A 22,580-nucleotide genomic window follows, 5' to 3' on the forward strand; every position below is an offset into this window, starting at 1 on the left:
AGAAAGGACAAAAAGAAAACGAAATGAACCTGCCTAAACTGGGTGCAGCAGAGGCCTCTTAGCGTTGGGGGTTTCCAGGAGACCCCAGCAGGGCTGTCAGGATTTCGCAGCCGATTCCACGATGCACAGCCCTGACATCAGCCTAGCTCAGGAAGTAAGCACGGGACAGCTCGGGTTTCTCTGTAAGAGAAAAGCACGGCAGAACTGTGCCCCAGGGAAAAAAAAAAAAAAAAAGAGAGAGAGAGGGAGAGAGAAAAATGGTAAGGCAGCCTTAACTATGGCCACAATGAGCACACATCATACAGCTGTAGCGGCACTGACTTGATCAGCACATGCCCGTGCGGAGCCCCGAAAGCGAGCACCGTGCCGCACCGCGGGCGACTGAAGGCAGCGCCATTAGCGGGCACTGCGCGCCCGCCTCCCGCCCCGTCCCGGGAGCGTCGCGCGGTCTTCTGCGGCAGCCGCAGCCCCAGGAGAGGGCACGGGTACGGCAGCCGGCCGCCGCAGGCTGCTCCCGCTGGATCGTTTTCTCCGGAGTGGTCCCCGTCCTTATTTGTTTTTGTTTGGATTGGTTGATTTTTTGTTCAGATACCATAAAAGGGGCCACTGTGGGGCACGCGTCCCGAGTCCCTTTGAGCTGCCTCGGCCCTTCCCGCGGTCGTTCCGCTTCGGTTGCGTCCCAGCGACAGTGCATCTCCCGCTGACGGTACCGCGGGCGTGCGAAGGGCGACACAGCAGCGACAGCCACGTGAAGAGCCTGCGCCCGGCGTGCCACCGATATCACCGCATCACTGCACAGAGGGAAATAGGGCTGCCCCTGGCTTCTCCTCCAGCACCGCGCAGAGCCACCTGCACCCGAGCGCTGCGTCCCCCTCCCTCCTTCCCTCCCCCTGGCCCAGCGACGCTCCACAGGGGGCATCGGGCAAAGTGCCGCCGCCCGCCGGCACCGCGGCTCCGGCCCCCCCGGGCGCTCACTCTCCCTGCTCCCGGCCGGCCGCCACGCCGGGCCCCGCGGGACGGAGTGGGGGTACAGTCCGAGAGTCTCCCTTTCGTTCCCTCCCAAGGCCGGGAGCCTCGTTACCTCTCCTCGCGGATCCCGACACCTTCGCCCGAGACTTTTTTCCGTCTCCCGGGTGGGCGGCCCCCGCCCTGCCTCCCTCCGTCCAGTCCTCCCGACGGGGCGGGCCTGGCCGGGGGCGGGCCGGCGCGCTTGAGGCTGTGCCGCGGCGTGGGAAAGCGTCTCAGAGACGGTTCGCTTTGCTGGCGGTGCGGTGCGTGCCGTGCCTGGCCGGAGCCTCCGTCCGGATTTATTTCTCTCTGCCCCACGCCGGTTGCGGGCTGAGCCGCGATGAAGCGACCTTGCGAGGAAACTACCTCAGACAGCGACATGGACGAGACCATCGATGTGGGCAGCGAGAACAACTACTGCGGGTAAGCGGGACCCACATCCCAGGCTCGCCCCCTCACCCCCCAGTCCCACCCGCGCGGGCGCAGAGGGCCAAAACCCTGGGCACCAAAACCCTGCACTCCATAACGGCAGCATCCCGAAACTCGAGAGTGTGGGCTGCTCCGGGATCCCCGGCACCACTCGGAGCCCGCAGCTGTCTGGGAACCCCCGCGCCGCCTGGAGCTCGGGGCAGTGCCAGCCCGGGGGGTGCGTGAGCCGCCCGGCAGCCCCGCGTGATGCACTGCGTGCAGTGGGATCTGTTCGCGAAGTCACTCCCGATCGGCGCCGAGCAACCGAACTGAATCGGAGCCAGTAGAAAATGAGCTGTGGGTCCGGTGGTTGGATGGGAACAGCAGCAAACCCCGCTGTGAGCCGATGGAGATGGATTCCCCACTCGGGGAAGTGGGGGGGTAGGGAGAAGAGGAGGAAGGAGGGGGAAATGTCGGGGGGGGACTCTGCAGGGACAGCTCGAGTCTGAGGGCCAATGAGAGCAACGCAGTGGTATGGGCACTGAGCCCCGGCTTGTCCCCATCACTGGGGACAGTCTGTCAAACAGCAAGCCTGTTCGTGATGAGGTTGAGACCCTTCCGTGGCTGTAGGCAGTGCAGTTGTAAAAGCAGATTGTAAAAGCACTGTGCTGATGGTGTTGGAAGAGGTAGCAGGTGTTGGCAGGGCGCTGCCCTCCTGCGTGAGTGCCCGCTGAGGTGACAGGAATGACAAAACCTGGCCGGGCCTGTAACATAGCGTACATCTGCTGCTGATAGCATAGAGACATGGAATCATTGTGGTTGGAAAGGGCCTCTAAGATTATCTGTTCCAGCTATCATGTAAAGGTCGTCCATGTTTTTTTCCTTTGAATGCAGTTCTACGGACTGTATTTGTAGGCATGATTTTAGATACAATGAATATGAAACCTGTGCTGGACGGTGAACCATCTGCTAGAGAACCTTTCAGGGGGTTCTGGCAGTTCACAGAGCAATCCGCTTGGCTGGACCAATCCAAAACAAAATGTCTCTTTGAAAACCCAGTGTGTCCTAAGCAACATGTGACGGCACTATGGGTACTCAATAGGGCAATCTAAGATGTCTTCAGAGAGCAGTTTGTCACATTGTACAACTCCTGATGTACTTTTGTCATTTCCCAGGCAAAGCCATAGTTCTGTGCTTCGACCAAATTCCCCAACCACAACATCTCAGATTATGGCCAGAAAGAAAAGAAGAGGGGTACGTGTCCTTTCGTTCTTTTCCCGTGTGACAACTTGCGTGCGTGCTGTAATTTTGCCCTTCAACAATTCTGTAAACTTACCGTGTTTTGTTTTTGGGAATAGATTATAGAGAAAAGGCGCCGGGATCGTATAAATAACAGTTTATCTGAGCTGAGGCGGCTGGTGCCAACTGCTTTTGAAAAACAAGTAAGCCCTTTTTTTTTTTTTCATCCTGTATCTCATCTGGCAATGTCGGTTCTCTTGTAGAGCTTATTAAAATAATCCTGTATGTGTCCTGATCTGGCACAAAGCTGGCATCTCAGTGAAGCGCTTTGTTGTGGCAAAACTATTAGGAACATAATTCATCATAAAGCCGAAAAACATTTCCATTCTTCGGCTTGTTTTTCCCTTAAGGGTAACAGTGTTCGTGTTGCCTCTGTTCTTTCGATGAATTCCAGTGGTGGTTTTGTTAAAAATGTGCTTTACTCTGTAGTTAAAAAACAAAACAGAAGAAACAACAAAACAACCCCCCCAGACCTGTGTGTCAATTAGTCATCAGTATAAATCTTGGATCTCTTTTGCCCCTTCTTTAAGGAAACTTTCATTTTAATCTATAGTTGCAGTTGCAACGTAATCTGTATGATTTTCAAAGAAGCAAGCGAGCTGCCCGGATCAGTCAGGTTTTAAACTGGCCGTGTAAAAGCAGTGCATTGGGGCTAGGAAAAGGCCCAGCGGTGAGATCCAGGTAAGGCAGTGGTACTTTCAAAGGCGTTCAATGAGCAGTGCTCGATGGGAAGGCTGTCAAGGTCCAGCTGACCACAGGGAACCTGGGTTCAGCTCCTGCCTGGGAAATTGCACAGCGAAAGCTTCAAGTACCATCAGTGCTGCAAAAAGCGTGTTTTGTTTCTGCTGCTCAAATTATTTAATTACTTCCCCATATCTTGAGTTTAATTTTTTTTTTTGTCTCCTGATTTGATATTTAACAGCATGTATATTTTATCAAATGTATTTGAAGATGCGTGGGTATGTGCAGATGGCACTGGGTCTCACGCAGAGGCACCAACTGAGAGTACAGCTCCTGACTTCCTTGGAACTGAAAATAAAATACAGAAAGTAAACCCTGAGAGCAGCCTGTGGGTGCCGAACTGTTGGGGCAGCTAGGAGTGGCCAGAGGCCCGCTGTACCAGGCTCAATACATGAACAGGAGGCCAATGAAAAAGAAATTTTAAGTGTTGCAGTTGCAGTAAGAGCATCACTTGTGTCACCTGCAATGTACTTCAGTACCTGCTGGCTTTAGCTGAACTGTTCTGTAGGCTGTGGCAGAGTGGAGCGGCAGAGGTATTTTCAGCTAGATAAACAGGGGCAAGAGACAACAGTTGTTTGTCCCATTTTATTGTTTACTTCTCGAAACCCACAAACATTATAAAACAAGTCCTACAGAGCCTTTGGAAGGGACCCAGCAGTGTGCAGTTTTTAGCTATTAGTCACTCGCCCGGAGACGGCCTGTGCTGTTTCTACGGAAAAGATGAAGTCTGAGCAAAACACAGGATGCAGTTGCATGTAACATGTAGAATTTAATCAAAAGCTCGCCCTCACACCAAAATTCATCCTAAGAAATATTGAAAGCAATAAGTGAATTTAAAAAAATATGTAAGATCGGGGTAAAAATAAGCGTGCGATGTATTTTGTTGAGCCTCCCTGACACTTCCCTGTAAGGTGCCAAAGACAAAGTCACCCGTCCTTTCCCAGCTCCTTGGCATTCCACTCACTGAAGTGTCTGAGTAAGACTGTTAGCTCCCACTGCCCTTCCACCCGCTCCTGGCCACATGCTGAGCCCCTGGAGCTGAGCTTTGAGGTGCCCCCGGACCTCTTCTGCTCACCTGCAGCTCAAATGAAGCAGTGGAGGCTGCAGAGAGTCTGCAAGAGGCATGAGTGGGAACAGAGGGCAGATTTGGCTTGCAGGATGCTGTCTGCCAGCAGCCAAAGTTTGTGCAGCTCTGATTTTTGTTGATGCTGAGGGGGATCCTGGGGTAATGTTCACATGGAAAACTCAGCTGTCTGGGTATGTTCCAGGTGTGTTTGAGGTTTTATTTATAAATTAATGTATTAATACTGCCTTTGGACTTGCATCCTACAACACCATGAGCCATCCTCAGTGACAGGAAAGAGCCTCACTGCTGGAAGAGTTCTTTCTTTTTCACAGTGTTCAGCTGCGTGTCCCTGCAAACTCAGCCTTGCAGTAACTTAAAAAACTGTGGGCTGTGCGATTGTTTTTGCAGTGGAGAATGAGAATAGAATATTCAGCAGCCAAACGACATGTCAAAAATTAATAGGCTTCTAGGGAAGAAGGATACTTTTCGGTGTGTGTCCATAGGGACACCTACTGGTAAAAGCAGCAAAAGAGGCTGTAGAGGGATCTTCATCACCAGAACTGCAGACCTTTCCCGGTGGGTTTTCAGTTGTTTTTTTGGGTTGGTTGCTTGAAAAAGATGTGCTGAAAGTGAAACTCTTCTTTTATTTCATGAAGGCATCATCTCTGCACCAACCTCAAAGCCAGAGTTACACTGAGCCATAGTCTTAATAAAGCCAGGTTGTGCTGCTGGTGCTTGTGTCACTGAGAGGGAGACGGCAGTAGTCATTAGGCAGTGTCTGGGATGCAGATGCTCACAAAAGAATTAAGCTGAGAATGTTCCTATGATAGGAGAAATTGAAACCGTAAGGCTGGGCTCAGTTTTATTTACATGAATCTCTTATCTCGAAGGGATCTGCCAAATTAGAAAAAGCAGAAATACTGCAAATGACAGTGGATCATCTGAAGATGCTTCAAGCGACTGGAGGTAAAGGTAAGGAGAAGATGGCTTCTTTTTCTGCTACTTGGGGAAATTTCAGCAAAAAGTACTTTGAGGGGCTGTGATAGGCGTTTCCAGATTAAAGGAGTGGAAATCAATGCTAATGGCAGGATTGAACTCGTGGGAAAGAACTACTGGGACAAAAGAAGCACTTGACCCTGGGCTTGTGTTTGCTTTCATAACACTGTGGGAGTAAAGGCTTCATTCACAGGCAGCCCAGTCAGAGATTTGTTTGGGGTTTCCAAAGAGCACTGAAATCGGCACAGGGAGACAAAACAAATAGGCAAACACCAAACATAAACAGGAGGTTTGTGGCAACAATTGTGTAGCACAAAACCAATGTTAAAACTCATTATACAGCAGCTATACCAAAGGAAGTGGATGGAGAGGAGCTTTCATTATTGTGGATGTATTTTCTTTGTTCTGGAAAGACTTATAAATGTGAGGTTAGACTGCCTCATCCACCAGAACAAAATCCAGCCTGCTATAGGCAGCTCTAGGTATCAGATAAGACTGCAGACTGATAGCAGCACTATCTGAGCTTCTATTTACACGCTGGATGTGTTTGTCAGAGGTCAGGGTGGTTCCTTGCATCCAGAGCCTGCATGACACAGAGGCAGTGCGGTCGACCCATTCGATTGCCTGCTGCCATGAGCCAAGCGTGCCCTGCTTGTGCGAGCTGACAGCCCTGAGGCTGGAGGCCAAACGATGTCAGCCACCCACGAGCTGTTCTCTATAGTCACGGGGTTGCAGCTTATTTGGAGCAAAGAACTTGCTTGCCTTCCATAAGAACTGTCCCACATCCCGTGCCCTTAACCGTCATTATAGTTGAAACTGCTGTAATGTAGATCAGCCCATTTTTCATTAACCCATTGTGATATAAAGGTACAGGCTAGAAAAGAGACTGCTGCTGGAAATGTAATCGCTTTCTTTCTTTTTATTAAACTCAAAAGTTTTTAGCCCGTGAGAGAATTGCTGCAGCTCTCTGTACCTTGCAGTGATTACAGGGCTCAACTTAAAATCAGCGCGTGCATAACAACAAATGGCTATGGGAAAGCCTGCTGGAGGCTGGTGTTCTGTTATTTGTTAAAATTCACACCAAGCTGACATACATATTTTATAGGTGTTAAGAGGCTTTTGTTAGTAGTACCTCTAAGCTTAAGATTTACTGGTAGCTAGCTCATTTTGTCAGAAGTGAAAGGGATTTTATTGCCTTTCATATAACAGATATGCTTCTTGGTATCTTGAGCAGATGTACAAAATTTAATCTAAGGAAATGTTAATTTTATATAACTGTATGCAGGAAAAAATGTTCTGTAAAGATGTCTATTTAGCTGGGAAAGCAGTGCTCTTGAAAGTTACGAAACGCCCAAATTTTTTGTGCGTGTGCAACTTGAATTCAAATCGTTTCGTGTCTGCATGGTGGTGCAGTCTTTAATTGCGTAGTTGCTTACTGGTTTTCCACAGTCTGTTTCACTTGGTGCTCAGAGCAAGCAAGGCTAAGAAGCCAAGAGCAGTGGTTGCCGCTTCGTTGTGTCCTCCCTCTACAGTGCGTAGCCCAGCTATTCCAGCCTGTCTCCTTCATAGAAGCTGCAACAGCTCCCATCTCTCCAAGATCTGTACCACTAGTGATACAGCCACTCTTTAGGGAGATTTAACAGGAATGCTCCTTCCCCTGCCTCTCTATCCTCAAACAAATGTTGTTGGGGATTATTTTTTAAGTGGGTCAGATCAAGTGGCTATCTGATGGGGCAGGGACGAGGTGCTGGGGACGGGAGCTGCCAGGCACAGAACAAGGAGATTCATGGTGTGGGGAGGTTACCCACAGCCACCAGTGGCCAACCAGAACCACCTTTGCGACCCTTAGGAGCCATCCTTGCTACTCCAGGGCCAGAGATTTGTGGCACATCAGTATAATGCCCAGCTATTTCACAAACACTGCGGCTTAATCTTCTCCTTCTGACCCAGAGATAAGAGTAATCTCACTGGATGGATTAACAAACTTTAAGAAAAGAGGTCTGTAAGTTAGTGCTGGGCAAAGTTTAAGCCTGTGTTTCCTTCTTACTTAATGTTTTACTTTACAAAGTAAGTAACAGCTTTAAATATCATTTCCTAAGGTATTTTAAAGGCTGATACTTGTTTTATTTGCAATTGTAGTTATTCCTACTTCGTAACTCATTTTTGGAGCCAGAAATTTTGTTGGTCAGAGAAAAGATTTGTCCCATCATTTCATCTATGGACAGAAGTTGTTATCGGAGGAGAGGGAAACGTCCTAGAACCCTTACATTGTGTTGTCCCCGTGCTGAGAGCTAGGGATAGCTTGTTTTTCTCCTAGTGGCCCACCAACTGAGAATGCATGGAGCTGGAAAGGGTGGCATTGGTAGCTTCTCAGATTTAGTGGTGCGGTGAATCCAGTGTGAGCACAGCAGGAAAAAGGCTGACATGGCTTCAGCCTTTTGGAGCCATTCTGGCAGATAGGGAAGCAGGCAGGGAAGAAGCCAAAGCAGGGAGGCTACTGCTTTTCCAGCTCTGCATATACTCCATACTTCCTGATGCAGGTGTGGGCAATGGTCTCATTGTTGTGTGAAGTTATTGTCTGGCCTGGGGCCAGCGCTTTTTGCTGACAGGGCAAGCAAGCAAAAGGAAAGAGCTGTTAGCCAGCAGCAAGTAGCTGGCTGGGACCTTGGTGTGGTTTTATTGCAGCTTCAGTGCAAATTGAGCTCAGGTGACTGACACCTGGGTTGGTGTAGAAAGAGCTGTTAGTGGTCGTGCCTTGTCACCTAAGCACCTGGAGCTCAGTTCCCACGTGGGCTGGTGTCCTCATTTCTGTTTCTTGGCCACCTCGCAGGAGATTGACAGGGAGCCAGCACATACAGGGCTTTTGGACTGCTCATCCCAGAGCCAGCTCAGGCACAGAGGGAGCCACGGACAGCGATGTCCTCCACATCTGCATTCCAGAGACATGGAAGGGAGGTCTTGAGGCTTCTGATGTGAAGACAGTCCTCAAGCCAAGCTGCTGGCCGCCATTCAGCACACAGCTCTCTCACCACTGCCTGCCTGCCTGCCTGGTTTTAGTCAGAAGTTCCCTCAAAACACTATGATTTCACAAATTGTTCAGATGCGGCAGAGGGGTCTGTGCTTCCTGGCTGAACTCCCCGACATGTTGTACTCACCATGCTGCTAGCTGGAGAGGCTTTCTCTGGGGTCTTGTACAGCATCAGGTTGGCAAGGTGGCTTGCATGACAAGCACTGTTGTAAACTGACAAGAGGTGGTATATAGCAGGCAGGGGATTTAGGAAGATGTGATTAATTGTATGTAAATGTAATTAATTAAGAATAGAATGGGCTGGGTTGAAAAGGATCACAGTGATCATCAAGTTTCAAACCCCCTGCTATGTGCAGGTTCACCACCACCAGACCAGGCTGCCCAGAGCCACATCCAGCCTGGCCTTGAATGCTTCCAGGGATGGGGCATCCACAACCTCCTTGGGCAACCTGTTCCAGTGTGTCACCACCCTCTGTGTGAAAAACTTCCTCCTAATATCTAACCTAAACCTCCCCTGTCTCAGTTCAAAACCGTTCCCCCTTGTCCTATCACTATCCACCCTTGTAAACAGCCATTCCCCCTCCTGTTTATATGCTCCCTTTAACTACAGGAAGGCCACAATATCCCTGGAGCCTCCTCTTTTCTAAGCTGAACAAGCCCAGTTCCCTCAACCTTTCTTCATAGAGCCTGAGTTCATTCTATGATGCGGACGCACAGCAATAGAAAGTGAAAGCAGCCTTCTAAGCTGTTTGATTTTTTCAAGAAGACCTCAGTTATTTCATGCCAAACTGTGCAAGGTCTGGTGCAAATATTGCTGCCAAAATCCACCATAATAAGGGCACTTGATCCGTCTTTACTAATGCACATCATAGTCATAAATACCATAAAAAAGTTTTGAAGAAAGCAAAAGAAAAACCACTATGCCCACTTGAGAGTAACAGGACATTGCTCTCCCAAGAACACCTCTGAACTGAAGTGGAATTGATTTTTGTAGCTGAAGAGCAGCAACTTAACCACTAGATTTGATACTAAACCCTTTTAGAAAGGGAATATCTTTTCATATGTGTTTAATAAAACTGTTTTTTTTTTTCCAAATGGTTTTTGTCTCAAGCCTATGGAGCTCCAGCTGCTATTTGCTGAAATGCCTCTTGGGCTATGTGACTGTCAGTCTTCCATCTCCAAATTAGCAATGGCATTGCATAAAACGTTTTCTCAGTAAAGCTTTTTATTGTGTGTGTGCAGAGTCATGACAAGATGTTTTTAGTTTGTAGTTAAATAGCACCGTATGCCACATTGTCCTAATGACTCTGGGAAGGAGATGAGCCCTCAGCAGCAGTTGCAACAACTGTCTCGCAGTGTCAAGCAATAGCTTCAGTGCGTTGCTGTGAATGCTAGCATGGGGAAAGCAGAGGCAGCAGAGTGCGTGCGAGCTGCCTGGTCCCCCGCCGTCTCTTTGTGCGTAGAAATGTGTCCCTCACACACGCGCAGGGGTGACACCATAACACCGCACTGCAGAGGCTTCCCGAGGTACTGCAGGAGCGGCATCGTGTATCTCTTCAAGAGTCACGAGTACTTATGGTCTTAATTCCTTTCGTTTATATAGTGTACAAAAACAACTGTAGCCTATTGCGTTACAGGGATGGTCACACAAATCACTTACAGGCTGGAGAACACACTTTTCTCGTTGCGAATCTTAACCCGTAAGTGACAGACCGGTGGCTGAGGGAGGCTGGGGCTGGCCGTGTTGCCTGACGTCGGCCGGGAGGTTGGCCTAGCGCTCAGCGTGCCTTTTGTCCACCTCTTGCAGGTTATTTTGATGCTCACTCACTGGCCATGGATTTCATGAGCATTGGCTTCCGGGAGTGCTTGACTGAAGTTGCGAGGTACCTGACATCTGTGGAAGGCCTTGACACCTCTGACCCGCTGCGTGTCAGACTGGTGTCCCATCTCAGCACCTGCGCCTCTCAGCGGGAAGCGGCTGCCATGACCTCCTCCATGGCCCACCACCACCACCCGCTGCACCCACACCACTGGGCAGCCGCCTTCCACCACCTCCCGGCCGCCCTGCTACAGCCCAATGGACTCCACACCCCCGAGGCCGCTCCATGCAGACTTTCCTCAGAAGTGCCTCCCCACGGCTCCGCACTGCTCACCGCTACCTTCGCCCACACCGACGCCGCCCTCAGGGTCCCCTCAGCGGGCAGTGTTGCTCCCTGCGTCCCCCCGCTCTCTACCTCTCTCCTCTCCCTCTCGGCCACCGTTCATGCCGCAGCCGCCGCCGCCACGGCAGCCGCCCAGAGTTTCCCCCTCTCCTTCACCAGCACCTTCCCCATGCTCCCCCCAAGTGCAGCTGCCGCTGCGGTGGCAGCAGCTACAGCCATCACCCCGCCATTGGCCATGTCAGCCTCATCCAGCCCCCAGCAGGCTGGCAGTGGGGCAAGTGGCAAGCCCTACCGGCCCTGGGGGACGGAGGTCGGAGCCTTCTAAGTGCCCCCTCTTCTACCCTACACAACTCCTTCTTCTCTCTCCACGCATGCACACAAACACAAACACACACACACACACATACAGCTCCTGTGACCTTGCTGAGGGCCAAGGGCCACTGTCACCCAGGGCCTGGAAGCCAGCCCAGGCACTGCCCCCGCTGCAGGCACTGGAGGGGACACAGGCGGCCTGCTCCTCCTGGCAGGTGTGCTGAGGGCACCTGGAGGCAGTGGCTTTCAGAAGCATCACCACTGCATTGGCATGTGGATGTTCCCCAGGACATACATAGGCACTAGGGCTAACAGTTCTCTGGCTGTACATCCACACTTGGCGGAGAGGGGAGGAATCATCCCCATCAGGTCTCCTGGGGCTCAGAAAAGAATTTGACTTTCCTAAGTGCCTGACATTTAAACAATAATAATAATAATAATAATAATAAAAAGAAATAAAACATATATACATGTGTTCTGCTAAAACCAATAACATTGCACAGGTATGGGAGTGACCTGGGAGAGACAGGCAGTCCTGAACTGCAGCTTCAGGACTGCGATATTCTTCCAGGAAAGAGTGTGCTCTTTAAGCAGACAGGTTCATTTAGCCAAAAGGCTGCTGAGAAACAACGTCCAATTTGACAGGCCTGGAACTCGCTTACTTAGTTTCCTTCCTTTGTACAGACTTGCCAAATTGTGACATCTAGCACAGCCCTGGTAAAAACAATTATCTTATCAGTGCTTGGATTAATGAACGTTTCAGCAGTGCCTGTGAGCCTTGAGGCACCCTTTTTTATGGCTTAACTATGGTGCTAACTTGTATCTGCACAAACAGTAGGTTGTCATGCACCCAGAAGTAACCACCTGCTGACAGCATGCACAGTTCTGTGGGGTTGGCTCATGCCAAAACAAGAGACCTGGTGTTGTGAGAGTTCCGTTTAACTTATTTAGCTGCGTTTGGACATTTACTTTTAGCCAACTCTGTACAAAATCCCTCTTCTTTTCACTATCAACTTCTGGGATAACAGTCGCTCTGGGTATGAATGAAGTGATGGTAGGGACAATTTTAAATTGGCTGTTAGCATGCCAACATTGTAATGTGGGTTTGATTCCAAACCAAAATGAATGTATTAAAGGGGATGGCAGTAAGTTATTTTGTCAATACCCAGACAACTAGTGCTGCATAAAATGTTTTGCTTTCATTTTTTATTACAGTGACTTAAAATAACCTAAGTATTTTAATACATCAAGTCAAAAAACTAGAGATTTTATGTAAAAAAAATAAAAAGTAAAAATAAAACACAGCATGTATTATTATGCACTTGATTTCTCTGCTGTGTGGAGAAAGCAGTAAGCATTGAGAATGTTAAACATTACGCAAAATATACTTTAAAATATTTGTTTTAAAAATACTGTACCTAGTTGGTCTTTTATGCATTACTTTGTTAACCTTTTTTTCTATGCAAAAGTCTTTACATATCACTAATTAAATGAAGTCCTTTTTGACTGCGTTTTATGGATGATTTGTTGCAGTTTTTGTTTGGTCTTGAGAAATACTCATGGACTGTGGCCTGAAACACACCCATCAGCCTCTCTCCGGCTCCTGTTCAATGAGAAGCCTGTCTCCTGCAGGATACAGTTAAGCAGGCAGGAAAACAGTAAAACAGCATTGTTTTTTGATTCTGCAGTGGTGGGTCACTTAATGAAACAGATCCATCTGTCCATCCCAGAGAGCACCCTAAAGCATTGAGGTTTCCAGCATTCATTCATCCTCACCAAGGGGATGTGTGTAGAAGGAGAAAAATTTAACCAAATGGAATTCAATATTGAGAATGAGAGAGGGCAGTTTTCACCTCTGGTTGTGGTTTCCTAACTTCAGTTCTCACTGAGGCAAGAGTTTGTTTCATGTTAGGTCTGCAGAGTGTTAGTATAAGGTGTGTAATTCTCTAGCTATAGGATAACCACGAATTCTTACAAGTCTGAAAGGTTCTAGAAGATCTATTAGACTTACCTAACAGGTGACAGGACTGAGAAACAGAAAGGAGGTGACAACTCTATAGACTCCCAGAGACAGCATCCGTTGCCAAAATGCAGCCTCAGATAAATGACTTGCCCCCTTAACCCCCGCCTTCCAAGTGTTAGAGATGTATCTGATCCACACCTGCATAAACTGGACCTCGGTGCTCAGGCAATGAGCAGCATGAACAGCATGCTGTCCCATGGTTAAAACAGGAAAGGAAAGAAAAGAAAAAAAGGAGGAAGGATCTCTACTCCTGTGCCATAAATCATACATGGTATTCTGTGAAGTTTCGTTGTTCATGGGAGATTCAGACATTTCTTTGTCTCCAGATGTAAGTGCCCAATGGCTCTGCTGGTATGTTCATCAGCATCCAGTTAAGGTATCCTTCATTTTCTCTGTGGATAGTTTCAAGAAGAAAGGTTGCATGAATGAAAAAAGTGGGGTTATTTGCATGAAAAAGCAGATTTCAACCCTACTTGACTTTAAGCTGTTAACTATTAACCTGCCATCTAAGAGCCTGGTAGGAGTTCTCCCTACATCATACTGTGGTAAGAACAGGCAACCACTGACTTGGTTCCAGCTAAGGGCTTCAAACTATTTGGTGTGCCTCAAATCATTACAATCTGTCTCCTTAAAGGCAACATTCTGCCTTGTCATAAAGGAAGGTAGCTTGAAAAAATATTTTTCAGAAACTGGTTAGACAGAACTGTGGCTGTTTTGGCATCCTGAAGCAAACATCATGGATGGATTTGTGCAGCCTTTGTATTTGGGCCTGTCATACTCTCACTCTTATGAAATAAGCAAAGTTTGTGCATGCTGAGTGGCTTATATCTTCTCTATTTTCTTTTTCTGTTTTGTTTTGGGTTTTGATCTGGTTTCAATTTGTTTTTCGAGATCAGCACCATGCAAGGCAAGAGCTCAGCCTACATCCTGTTTAATCCTGAGCCCCTCAATGGGATATCACCTCTGTGATGTCCAATGAAGATTTCCCAAGTGAGAAATGAGAGGAGAAGCAGCTTATCATACATGTTCCCTTGGAAAGACATCAGAAGGTAATAGCTTTGGGTAGGTCAGAGCTGAAGAAATTCATATAAGTGTTAGAGCAAAGGAAAGACATCCACTTGGTATAACTGAGTGCCGAAAGGTAGAATGTGGCTATGCACACGTTTACTTTTTCTGCCTTTATTCTGCATTCAGTTGAGCAGCGGTCCTGGAGAAGGAAGAGGAGAGCCTGGGATCTACATCATAGCATGTAGCCCAAGAAAGTGAATCAGACTGTTCACTCAACAGTGTATCTGACTTTTAGCTTCGAGTAACTTTTCCATGTGGGGGTTAGAACCTTACATTTCAGGAATTATACCCTGGCAGTAGCTGGGGGGGAAGGGCAAGGGGAAGGCAGGGTGGCAGGTCGTGCTGCTGCTTCCTTGGTGCCATCCTTCAACATGTTTGTTTGCAGTGACTCTGAAAGATGGGCCCTCAGTTTATTTACCTCAAGGTAAATAAAGGACATTGGCCAACGCTCAGGACATGGGTGTTGACAAATTCTTAGGAGCGATAAAATTCTTCACATTAATAGAAAAAGTTCACAAACCTCTTTTCACGAGAAGATCTTACATAAGAAATTACTAGTGGACTTAAACTGGGTTCCTGTTGGTTCCGTAGCCACTAGGATCCTTGGCCATTTGCTTCTGTGGGCATAGATAGCCTGAGATCACACAAATGAGGATTTAAGAGATTCAGTAGTTACAGATGATTTTGTCTTGACTTCAAGAAAAGAAGGTGTATGTTTCTTTGCAGGCTTCCTGTGCCTGAACACAGGTGTAGTTTTACTCAAAGCTGAAAGTTTATATGTGCTCTTTCCCCTGCTTCACCATTTCACACTGGCAAAGACCACTGTTTTGGAAACTGATGTGTGAAGGTCTCAAAAGGAGTGACAGCAGGACTGCTTCCCACCTGCTCGTGAGAACACATGATAAGAACAGAACACCAGGCAGGTGCCAGAAATGCCACAGTCTCAGCCAGATCCTATGCCCAACCTTTCCTGATTTACAGATTAAACAAATGTTTGACAGGCAATTAACTGAAAAGAGGTGAGATTTGTGTTTTTGTTTTGTTTGTTTGTTGTTAGTTTGGGGCTTTTTGTTGTTTATTGTTAGTTTTTGCCTCTGGCAAATGCTACTACTGGAAGTGGTAAAGTGCCACCTGTATTAATGCATATTTAGTCTGTATTCAGTTGCCTAAATATCTGTAGTGTGCTCAGCAGGGATCCATCCTGCCCCCTGGCAGTCACATCTCCCTCATGTCCTCCAGCATCTCTGCCAGTCCATGCAGCTGCTGCTTGAAGTGACACTAAATGCTTATGCCCAGGCAACTGAATGTCTCCTTTTCTATCTTGCATCATCTGTGAAAAGATGGGATTTGAATCTTAATTATATTTTCAAATGCAATCTAATTTTTTTTTTCCCACAGAATCAGGCATCTCTTCCCCTGTTGAGAATATAAGTTTTTCAAAACAATTTGAAGATAATATGAGATTATCATCTACTGATCTTGTAAAATTACGACTGGTTAATGCTCGCAATGAGCTCATTCAACACTAATGCCTGAACTCAAGCAAAGCTAAATGTCTTAGACAATAGTTATCTGAACTGTGCTACTACTTATTCTACATGAAAGTCCTTCTGTGCTTTTGATTTCATTCTACTTTCCACATAGTCTGTATTCAGCATTTTTCTCTTCTACAAAGGGAAGTCTTCAGAAGAAAAATGTCCTCTGATGCAGCATTGAAATTATGATTGCGATCACCATCAGTTTGGAAATTTGTAACTCTGCCCACGTCTTCATGCAAGTTACACTGCAAGCCCTCCTTCTATTAAACCAGCACTCTGATCCAGGAAGAAGTACGTCACTGGTAAATGTAAAAAAAAAGGGTTTTACCTGCAAATACCCCTAAATAGTATTCTATATTACTGTGTGGTATGTGAAAATCTCATAAATGACTACAAGGCAATCCATAAACCTAAGGGGCAAAAGCTGCAATTACTGAAGGGCCCACGCTTCTTCTTTTTTCTTAGTTTTGATTTAACTCTGAATGCTCTGGGGGATTTTTTTCATATACCAGAAAGACACAAGTAACTTCACTTTGCTTTGAGAAGACTCTTTTAATGGGACTTTAAAAGAAAATTTTACACGTTTCAGGTACGCTTTTGCGACAGGATTGACAAGATGATAGGTATTGTGTGTGGATAGCTCAAGTAGTTTTTAAGGACACTTCCCAGCACAACACTTTGGTTTTATCTGCAAGCCTTAAAACAAAATAACATTGCTTCCCTCCACTCTGTCTCCCTCTTTTAGAAGTATTTTGGTGAGGGAGAAGGGAGCAGTGTGTTTTGTTTGGGTTTTCTGGGTTTGTTGTTCCACAGAGGCACCAGGCCAGCGGCACTGCGCTGGGAGCATCGCCACAGCGGGACAAGGCAGAGCCACTTCCTCTCCTTCTCCCCCTCCCCTACCCCATGCTGGGCAGCTCTCTCACCCGGCAGCCCTCTCCCACCCCTCCCAACAAAAGGAAAGGCAAATGGGGTGAAACAGCAATAAAAATGGCCCTGCCAAGCATTTTCCCAGCTAACAGCTGGAGGTAAGAACCAGCAGCACAGCAGCGGCTTCACTGGCCTGCCTCGCATCTCTGTCTCCATTCACTTTTATTTCATTGATCTCAAAGTTTGTGCTTTTTATTAGTTAACTTGGATATTCAGTCTTAATCTGCCGTCCTAAATGCCTGCTTCCTTCCCTCCCCGCATTATGACGCATCTGATACCTGCTCAGCCACAATGGCTTTTCCTCTTCTGTTTATTTCCCTTCACAGTTAGAAGATTAAAAATGCTCTGAACATGAATCTGGAAATAAAGCAAAACAAATACCAACATTTCTGCCCAACGATAGTGCTGAAAAATGACCTGTATGTGCTGTCCTGTCCTCTTCTAAGTCCTGCTAAACCTACAAGAAAGATTCCCATTAGTAAATCACTGTTGGATCATTAAACCTTTTTAAGGCAGTATGTGCTTTACCAAGAGAATGAGGATTACGACACAGCCGTGCCTGCTGCCCACTGACAATCATGGGAACCGACCTCAGTAATAAATCCATGAATTATCTGGCTCACTTTGACCGGTTCTCACGCCAGAGCAGCTCCTTTGATGTGACCGTCAAGACCCAAGGATGCCCAGTAGCAGTAGCCACAAACAAAACAATAGAAAAGTAATACTTCAATATAAATATGTAAAACCATATGTCCAACTTTTGCAGTGGGGTATTTCTGTGCCTGTGGTTGCAACTGGAGGCAAAAAGAAGAAAAAAGAAGAAAAGGAGAAACAAATCCCCTTCACACCTTTTGTTTTTTCTATCTATAACCCTCCAACGAAAGAAAAGCTGGACATGTCGGAGATGCATCTTTTAGCTACAACTGTGCATGACTCCTTCAGTTAAGGGACATTTCCTGTTGCTTTCCAAAAGCAGTCTGATATTCAGAACAGATATGTGCTTAAGGACTGATCCTGTAGAGCCAGTAAGTATGTAAGCAGTCCTACTCAGAGGAACTATTCCACTTCAGTGGGACTGTTCACATAAATAAAGTTAGTCACGCTTTTAAGCCCTTGCAGGACCAAAACTTCAGAGCATGCATTCTCATTTGTCTGATTTGTAAAAATATTTAGGTGCCAAGCTCCTTCTGAATGTTTAAACATGTCAGAAATGCAACAGTTTGTCTGCTTCCTGGCTGCCCAGCTGCACAACAGGGATAAAGTTATTTAGTTTTTTGTCCTTTATCTTGTCAAATTAGATGCCAGACACTGAGGAAGAGTTTCCTTCCAACCCAATCTCATCAGCACCCCTCACTGAAGTTTCTGGCCCTCACTGTAAGCCTCCAGCTTGTAGCTGCACAAAAACCAGGTTGTGAGGGATGCAAATCTCTGATGATAATCAGATGATATGGAAGAAAAATCCCCATCAATATGACCAGAGAAGAAGCAGAATTTATTGCATTATTTTTAACCATTGTATATATATGGTTATACATATATATTCATATTTACTGTAAAGTAAGACCAGCAAACTGTAATAGCTGACTATAGTGGCAAGCCTGCCAAGGTGATGGAAATGAATGAGATCACCCTGTTTCTTCCATTCATTCTGCTGGACCACTTATGCAGAACTGCACCTTACGCAATACAGTTCACGCAGTTTAGCACTGCAGAGCTGTCATGTATATCAGAAACCTTCTTGCACAAGACTCCCTGCCATGGCCATGCTCACCAGCCCTGCCGGCCTCACCTGGGTCACCGCTACTCCCTGTCACACACAGCAGGCAGCACCATCAGTCAGAACATGTGTTGCAGTATCAATTTATCGTCTGTTACTGTTTTCCTGCTTTCAGGGGAAGCTGGCACCTCCCAGCTCTGTTTTCCTGCCAGCTAGGCAAAGATTAGGCACAGCACAATACATTGTCAATGTAGTTTACTAAAGTGTGATTAATCAAAGCACACATGGGAACCAAAGCATAAAAAAAGTGCAAAATAATGATTGACTGTAGCCACAAGGCAGTAATAAAACAGGTCTAGAAGCAGATCTTTAAAATGGCTGAAAAAGTTCAGATGTTTAAAAGGGTCAGAACTTTCACAGTTTCATTATCAGAACACTTCTTGAAAGGGCATGGTGATTGCTCCTATAAAAAAACTTTTTTGGAAAATAGCCCTTGGATAGAGCTATGTGCAGTAATTAAATCTCCACTGAACTTTTGTTATCATCACCTTAAATAAGATGCTTTATTTCAGATTAAATAATTTCTTCTAAAATATGAGTCAGAGTAAGCTTTCTAACGTAGCTAACTAACTCAGCTATGGTGGGATTTGCAATGAGATTGCTATGCTTTTTTAGTTTATCTTACTGTCCAGGAAATGTTGCACATCAAATCTCTGTCTAGGAGAGATTTACATTTCAGACAGTACTATTTTACAGAAATGTTGGGGAGAAAAAAACAACAGCCAGAATAAGGGGTTATGTGCCTGACACTTCTTTTTTTTTTTTTTTTCTTTTTTCTTTTCCTGCCAGTTTATCTAGTATGCACTTTGCCTTGTTTGTGTCTGCTCACTGCCATGGTGACAACGGCACTCGTGTCACAGCACAGCCGGCTTCCAGGGTCTTGCCAATCAGTGCAGCAGGGAAGCCAAGCAGAGCTTCATGTCTCCCTGCCAGCCAGTCGTGATGCCCACCCACCCAACTGGGATGCAGAAATGCTGCCTGCCTCCTCTGCCTTTGCACAAAGTTTGCATGGCCTCTCGTTGCAAATCTCTAGTTAGAAAAGAGAGATGGAAAGAAGATGGAAGAGAAAGAAATACGTTGTTTACAATTTAGCTTAATAACGGTTTCATCTGCACATGAAGTTTCTCTATCAGCAATACAAAACCTTCATTACTTCAGAGCCTATCACAATTGCATGAGTATATAACTCCTTGCCTTATAAAATTAAATTGAAATCGGTACCAGTAATTGGTTGGGAGGCTGAGCAAGAGATAGTGGCAGACATGCAGCTGGGATGCCACCTCGTGGCCTATTGATAGCAGGTTTTTATCAGTAAGTAAAGGGCTGTTTCCCTTTTAGAAGAAGGGAGTTTCACTGCAGAGTTTATTTTCGCAATTGAAAAAAAAAAGAAAAATAATGAAATAAGCTGTCATCTGAATGTCATGGGAACTAATGAGCGTGTGTCCTTCAGACAGGAATGCAATATGAGAACAAGCAGAAAATTAGTCTTCGGAAAAAAAAAAAGAAAAAAAAAAACCAAGAAAAAGGAGATTTCATTTTCTAAATAATCTGCTGTTATTCAGTCATGCAAAGTTTTATGCCTATCACAGGCATATAAGATTGGAAGAGCCTTAAAAGTGGAATTAAAATAGTTCTGTACCTTCAAGGAGGTTGTCTGAAAGACATAAGATCAAGTTTCTATCTGAAAGTTCCTATTCTCTAAAATTTCAGAAGGGGAATACAGAGTGTGAGTTCAGATTTTTAACTGGATATACTCAACTGCTGGTTAAACTGATCTGTAGTGTAGATACCGATTTCTTTACCTTCCCTATTTCTACTGCACTGTATTCCCATCAACTTTTGCTGTGATATGGAAAGTTATTGGTCAAACTTTTGAGAAAGAACATAAGTGAAATTAAAAATACTTGAGATTTTTATCTCAAATGTACCATAGTTGGAAGCAAATACAGCCAGCTGGTCAGGAACTTCTGCAGTGTCAGGAGTTACCTTTTATTTAAAACAACAACAACAAAGACTCCAGGACAGATTCTTCTTCCATCTCTTATAAACGAGTGCCTTCTCCCCATCATGGTGATCTGAGGCCCAGGTAAAAGGAAGCCAATCTTTAAAACTGTGTCAAAGAATATTGGCAAACCAAGTGTGCAACAACGAAAGTGCAATTAGGACATTATAGAGAAGCTTTATGAACTACGTATGACCACAGTGAGAGTACATTTAGACAACACTTCCCTCTCTGCTCTCCTTTTATCTACCTATGGATTGGAGAGACCCCACCTATACAGAAAAAAAAATTACAAAAATACTGTGGAGAAATAACCATTCCAATGTTAACAAGGCCAGGTACCCGTTCCTAGGAGTCAACTCCACAGTTCTAAGAAGGCATCAAGCAGTGATGATGTGGTGGCACGGTGAGATGGCTCTCGAAGGAGTGAGTCAGGTGCTGGCTCAGCTCAGAAGTGGAAGCTGGAAACAATCACAGGCTGTCAGCCCTTGGCGGAAAGGAATGTTCTCTTTGTCAGGGCTAATTCAGCCTGACCTCTCAAATTTTCAAAATCACTGACTTTACTACCACTGCAATCTGACCAGTGCTAAAAATGAACACTTATCCTGGTGTTTTTTCAATTCAAACAGTAACCACAGCAGAACCTGAAGTATCAGGAAACTAGCACAAGGATTGTTTTTCACTCATTTCAAAGTGGATATTCATTATCTGAGCTTCAGTGGCAAATTTCAGATCTAGTACTGGACTGAAAAGGCTTTGGAATGGTAACGCTTCCATTCCTAGTACAATATTACAACCTGTATGAGCTGTTCCATAGGATTTTTTCAAAGTTTCTGAAATCTAGCATATGATTAACCTTTCTCAAATGACTTTAAAGCTGGGCTCGTGATGCTAAGAGCATGCAAAGATATCACTACAAAAACTGAATTTATGCTTTATGCCTTAAATCAAAGGAAGGCCTCTCCCTTTGCACCCCACCAGAAGTCACTTTTTTCACAAAAAAAACAGAGCGGAGGACCTCTGGCTTTTCATGAGACACTCTCATCTGTACTGGAAAGTGGCTCAGAGTGCAGCACTCATCTGGTGCATCCAGGCAAAGGAAGAAGAAGGTATTATTTCCAGGGGTGCTTTCATATCAAAGTCTTCCAGCATACAGCGCAGCCTGACAATTAGAAGGAGTTACCTGTGGGTGATGCAAGGCTTGTGGCATAGTCTTGAAAGTGGGGAGGATCCTGCCAGTCGTGCTAACTAAGCTGACTTCATGGTATTCATTTATTATGGGTATTTCTTGTCTTACGTGCCAGCAAGCACCACTGCAATATGAATAAAGAGGTCCTCCCATGGTCCCTAAATGGCAGCCTGCTCCTCGGGCCCAGGAAGAACAGCAGCCCTCCTCCTGCCAGAGGACAGCTGGGGATTGAACTTTCTCCATAGGATGCTCCAGTGATGGAGGTTGTGAGCAATGAGGTCTGCCATGGCGATGGGTCCTCACTGCCTGTCATGGCACCAAGTGACTGCTCAACTGTGGAGAAAGTAGCAGGAACACCTTTAGATGTCAGAGCAGTCAAAAAGGGGAATTTCTACATGCTGACCAACTGTGCTGCCTGCCTGGCAGGTGTTGTTCAGCTGGCTCCTGTAGGTCCTGCAGGGGAAATAAGGTATCATATTGCAGAGACGTTTCTGTGAGGGCAGGACATCCAGGTAGATGCCTCGCCTCCCTGCAGGTAACTGTGCACAACTCCCTCCTCGCTTAAGTCCTGCAGATTGCAAAGCATGCCTGAAGCTTCCCTCTCAGCAGGAACACCAACAACTTAGGCTCGGCACAGATGCTCGTCGGGCTATAAAAGTAAAGAAAAGGAACAAAAAGAATTTAAAAAATCAAAACATCCTAGGAACGAAATTACAAAAGTAACCGTTTCCCTGACCGGGAATCGAACCCGGGCCGCGGCGGTGAGAGCGCCGAATCCTAACCACTAGACCACCAGGGATCCGCGTGTGGTGCTTTTAATTTGTTTATCAAGAGTTTATCAGCTCGCCATGTTTCTGCCCTGCTGCGTCCTTGTTTTGCTCTCCCTGTTCTGGACAGTACCATGCTTCCGAGGCAGGAGTGCGTGGAGAAGGGACCTTCCATTCCACCCTATGGAAAGGGGGCGTCGGGAGGGAAGTGGAGCCCGGTTGGCCCCGAGGTGAGTGCTGTGGCGGGCCCTCGCTCACGGGCGGGCAGG

At 46.3% G+C, this 22,580-nt stretch overlaps 1 protein-coding gene and 1 non-coding gene across 2 annotated transcripts; one reads left to right on the forward strand and one right to left on the reverse strand.

The window, feature by feature from the left end:
• The first annotated feature begins 1,226 nt into the window (after positions 1-1,226).
• On the forward strand, positions 1,227-12,293 carry HEY2 (hes related family bHLH transcription factor with YRPW motif 2). The gene is made up of 5 exons (XM_042895159.1): positions 1,227-1,431; positions 2,592-2,670; positions 2,775-2,858; positions 5,413-5,494; positions 10,354-12,293. The coding sequence occupies exons 1-5, from the start codon at positions 1,349-1,351 to the stop codon at positions 11,031-11,033; spliced, it is 1,008 nt and encodes a 335-aa protein (XP_042751093.1). The 5' UTR covers positions 1,227-1,348; the 3' UTR covers positions 11,034-12,293.
• Positions 12,294-22,271: 9,978 nt separating this feature from the next.
• Positions 22,272-22,343, reverse strand: TRNAE-CUC. Its single transcript has one exon. It is a non-coding gene; the product is annotated as a tRNA-Glu (tRNA).
• Between the last annotated feature and the right edge of the window lie 237 nt (positions 22,344-22,580).

The sequence above is a fragment of the Lagopus leucura genome, unplaced genomic scaffold (assembly GCF_019238085.1).
Source record: "Lagopus leucura isolate 7727_CA_CO unplaced genomic scaffold, USGS_WTPT01 Super-Scaffold_73, whole genome shotgun sequence".
Taxonomy (NCBI): Eukaryota; Metazoa; Chordata; class Aves; order Galliformes; family Phasianidae; genus Lagopus; species Lagopus leucura.

Excerpts from the sequence above, each read along its gene's own strand:
- HEY2 (XM_042895159.1), top strand. The coding sequence starts at position 1,349 with ATGAAGCGACCTTGCGAGGAAACTACCTCAGACAGCGACATGGACGAG. Across the intron at positions 1,432-2,591 it reads AGCGAGAACAACTACTGCGG|GCAAAGCCATAGTTCTGTGC; the intron begins GTAAGCGGGACC and ends GTCATTTCCCAG. Across the intron at positions 2,671-2,774 it reads CCAGAAAGAAAAGAAGAGGG|ATTATAGAGAAAAGGCGCCG; the intron begins GTACGTGTCCTT and ends TTTTGGGAATAG.